This window comes from Gekko japonicus, unplaced genomic scaffold (assembly GCF_001447785.1).
Source record: "Gekko japonicus isolate JY-2015 unplaced genomic scaffold, Gekko_japonicus_V1.1 scaffold2167, whole genome shotgun sequence".
NCBI lineage: Eukaryota > Metazoa > Chordata > Lepidosauria > Squamata > Gekkonidae > Gekko > Gekko japonicus.
The window spans coordinates 176,842-180,144 of record NW_015173202.1 but is presented as its reverse complement, the minus strand read 5'-3'; the positions used below and the strand labels follow the sequence as shown (position 1 = coordinate 180,144).

The 3,303-nt window shown below is 45.7% G+C and overlaps 1 protein-coding gene across 1 annotated transcript in view; it reads right to left on the bottom strand.

Moving 5' to 3' along the window:
* LOC107120023 (ryanodine receptor 2-like) overlaps nucleotides 1-3,303 on the bottom strand; it is a gene marked incomplete at both ends in the record, with an annotated part of 282,869 nt that overhangs the window by 136,049 nt on the left and 143,517 nt on the right. The window contains one exon of the mRNA XM_015422666.1: nucleotides 2,672-2,836. Coding sequence (XP_015278152.1) covers nucleotides 2,672-2,836 — 165 coding nt within the window. The remainder of the gene's footprint in view (nucleotides 1-2,671; nucleotides 2,837-3,303) is intronic.

Sequence of the window (3,303 nt, the reverse complement as noted above, 5' to 3'; positions counted from 1 at the left end):
TGCTGATGCTCCACATTCACTCTAAGTCATTGAGGACTAGAAGACAACAGGGGTTGCACTTACCTGTAACCTTTGTTCATTGAGTGGGCTTCTGTGCAGGCACACATGGGACTGCGATACTGCAGGCCAGCCACCAGGAGGAACTAGCGAGCTCATAAATAGCAATTTCTTCCCAAGACTGCTTGGCTCCTACCCAGGATAGCAACTTCCTGCCCCAAAATCACATGACCTGGGAGGAGCCAGCACTCTTCCCTCAGTTCTCCCTTGCCGCCATTTAGGAGTATGAGATTCCCACAGTGGAAAAGGAGGGAGGGGATGTGTGCCTGCACAGAAGCACACTCAATGAACAAAGGTTACAGGTAAGTGCAACCCCTGTTTTCATCAGCATGGCTTCTGTGCAGTCCCACATGGGAGTATAGCAAGTTCACTTACTTCGGAGGAGGGAGTGGGAGGTCTCAGTGAAAAAGTGATTGTAGTACTGCTTTTCCCACAGCCGCCTCTCTCCGAGCATCTACATCCAAGGCATAATGTCGCACTAACGGTGGAGGAGTCGACCAGGTTGCGGCTTGGCAGAACACCAAAAGGGACCCCCGCTAGAAAATGAGGTAATAGAGTCCACCAAAGTAAATCCTGTAATATAGATTGCGGAACAGTGAGGTGATGCCAAGGATGATCTCTATGGGCATGGAAGTTCCTAAGGAACCAATTTTGGAGTGTGCGCATGCATAGTCTAGCATATGGCGTTACAGCCTTGGTGGCGAACAAGTGTCCTAGGAGACATTAAATGAATATGGCGGAACACCTACGACATGCTTGGTCTAGTAGCGGCCTGGTAGGGCTGTGGCTGGAACTTAGATTTTGAATACCTGAAAGGCCTGGAAAAGGATGGCTTGTGAAACGGGCGGGACCAATACCTGGTTTTTGGTTGATTGGTGGCCGAGGCAGTTATCCCGAAGGATTTCGCCTGTAACTTGTATTAACGTATATGTTCTAACACCTCATTGGTTTCATCAATAAACAATTATTTCCCCTTGAAGGGGAGGTCTTCCAACTTAGCTCTGGTATCTGGGGATAAGGCAGACGAATGTAGCCAAGAGTGACATCGAAGCACTAACGCCGTGCCCATGACTCTGCCATGGCAGTCAGCATCATGACAGGCCCCTCAGCGAGACATGTGGGACTGTGGTGAAGGGGAGTGAGAAGGAACCCATCGGGAACGTCGAGCCTCCATCGCATGGCCACAAGCACAGGGGTACCATGGAGGAGGCATGTAACTGGCATCGAAACGTGGACCCGAACTGAGCAGATCCAACAACAGAACATCAGAAGAGGGAGATCGGTGCCGACGGGATGTCCATGTTGAGAGAGGAGAACCGTCATTGAACATCATCAGTACCAACGGGGATCGGTACTGAGGGGAGCTCAATGTTGAATGGTGCTGAGGCAAGGAGTGGCCTCTGGAAGCTGGCCAAACATCGGTACCGACCAGTTGTCGGCACTGAGGCGACGGAGATTGATGGCGCTGATCCAACTCCGCGCCAGTCTTGGATGTATCACCCCGTGGCACTGGAGATGGCGGCAAACACCGTTTGTGAGCACTCCTTTTCTTTTTGGCCTTTTTCACCGGCAGTTCGGACTCTGCCCTGGACGAGTGGGCTGTGGGGACTTGGGCCGGTGCAAGAAAGGGGGCGGAACTCACCGAAGGTGGTTTAGAGCCCTTGCCATGCGAAGTGCTCAGCAGAGACAGGGATTCTGGGGCTGCCAGAGCCTTCTCCCAAAGGGCTGCCTTCAAGCGTGCCGCTCTCCCTTCACGGGCTCGAGGAGTTAAGGCCTTACAGGAGGCCGTGTTGGGGGTCTTTCCCAGACACAGGAGACAAGAGGAGTGCTCGTCCAATTGAGCCAACTTCACTCCACAAATACGGCATTTCTTGAATAGAACCACTTTCTGCTTTTCTGAGGCCATAATTTTTACCTCAGAAGACTTCAGCTCACTGAACACACGTCCTCTTTCAGTGGCTGCAAAAAGAGAACTGCGGGAAGAGTGCTGGCTCTTCCCAGGTCACGTGATTTTGGGGTGGGAAATTGCTGCCTGGGCAGGAGCCAAGCACTCTTGGGAAGAAAATTCTATACTATGAGCTCGCTAGTTCCTCCCGGTGGCTGGCCTGTGGAAGCGCAGTCCCCGTGTGGGACTGCACAGAAGCCACGCTGATGAATAAGCAGTTCCAAAATCCTCAATTATAAAAACAAAAGTATATTAAAAAATTGTAGGGTGTAAAATTCATCCCAAGTTTCTAGGCCTGGAGATGGGTGTTGTCACCATCACTGGTTTTAAGTGCCACCATAAATGATATTATAAAGGACCTTGTTCTTAGGTTTTAACAGCTGTTGATATTAGATTAATGTATTGTATTGTTATTGTATTTTTTCATGTAACCTGCCCTGAGCCTTGCATTTCAGGGGAGGGTGGGCTAGAAATCAGATCAAACAAACAAACAAACGTATTGACTTACACTGTGTAATCTACTTTGAGTCTCAGTGAGAAAAGCAGACTATAAATAATGCAAATAAATAAATAAATATGAAGTTCCAAGATGCAAGCATAGAAGATGTCCTTCCATTTTCACCATACATATATATGTTTTGTATAATATCACTGTATATCATATCTTACTTTACGTTGTACAGATCCCATTCTTGCAGACTTTGCATCCACTGATTGGTACGTAAGCCACAAACCCGTGTCAGCATGCTGTATGAAACAGACTGAATCCCCGTATTTTATCTCAGGTGCTCCCATTCCATCTACTTCTTTTCTTATCGCCACATCCAACTTTTCCTAAAAACAGAATACATAAATTACATTAATTCATACATGCAAAAATTTATGAAAAGTGAAAAATTCTTCCTTAGCACAAAACATTACAAATACTTGAATACCATTACAATCAATAACCCTTTTAAATATGCAGTTAAGGGCTCATTTGGTTTAATTAGATATTGCTTACTGTTCTCCAGAATATAGCCAATCTCTTCTTTAAAGGCAAAATTGTCCAAATATTCATAAATTTAATTCCTAATTTTTACATGCTCATTAACCAAAACTACACTTATTATTACTATATTCAATCGGTCTGAAGTCTAGTACTTCTAATTTTTCTTCTACATTAATTATGCTATATAAATTGAGAAGCTGCCATTTTATTTTGCATTTATTTAATTTATTTATTTAAGTAACTTGTATAGAGTCCTGTTGTTATCCTCTTGCCCCCTACATATGTGCACAAACACAGAGCATTTGAATCT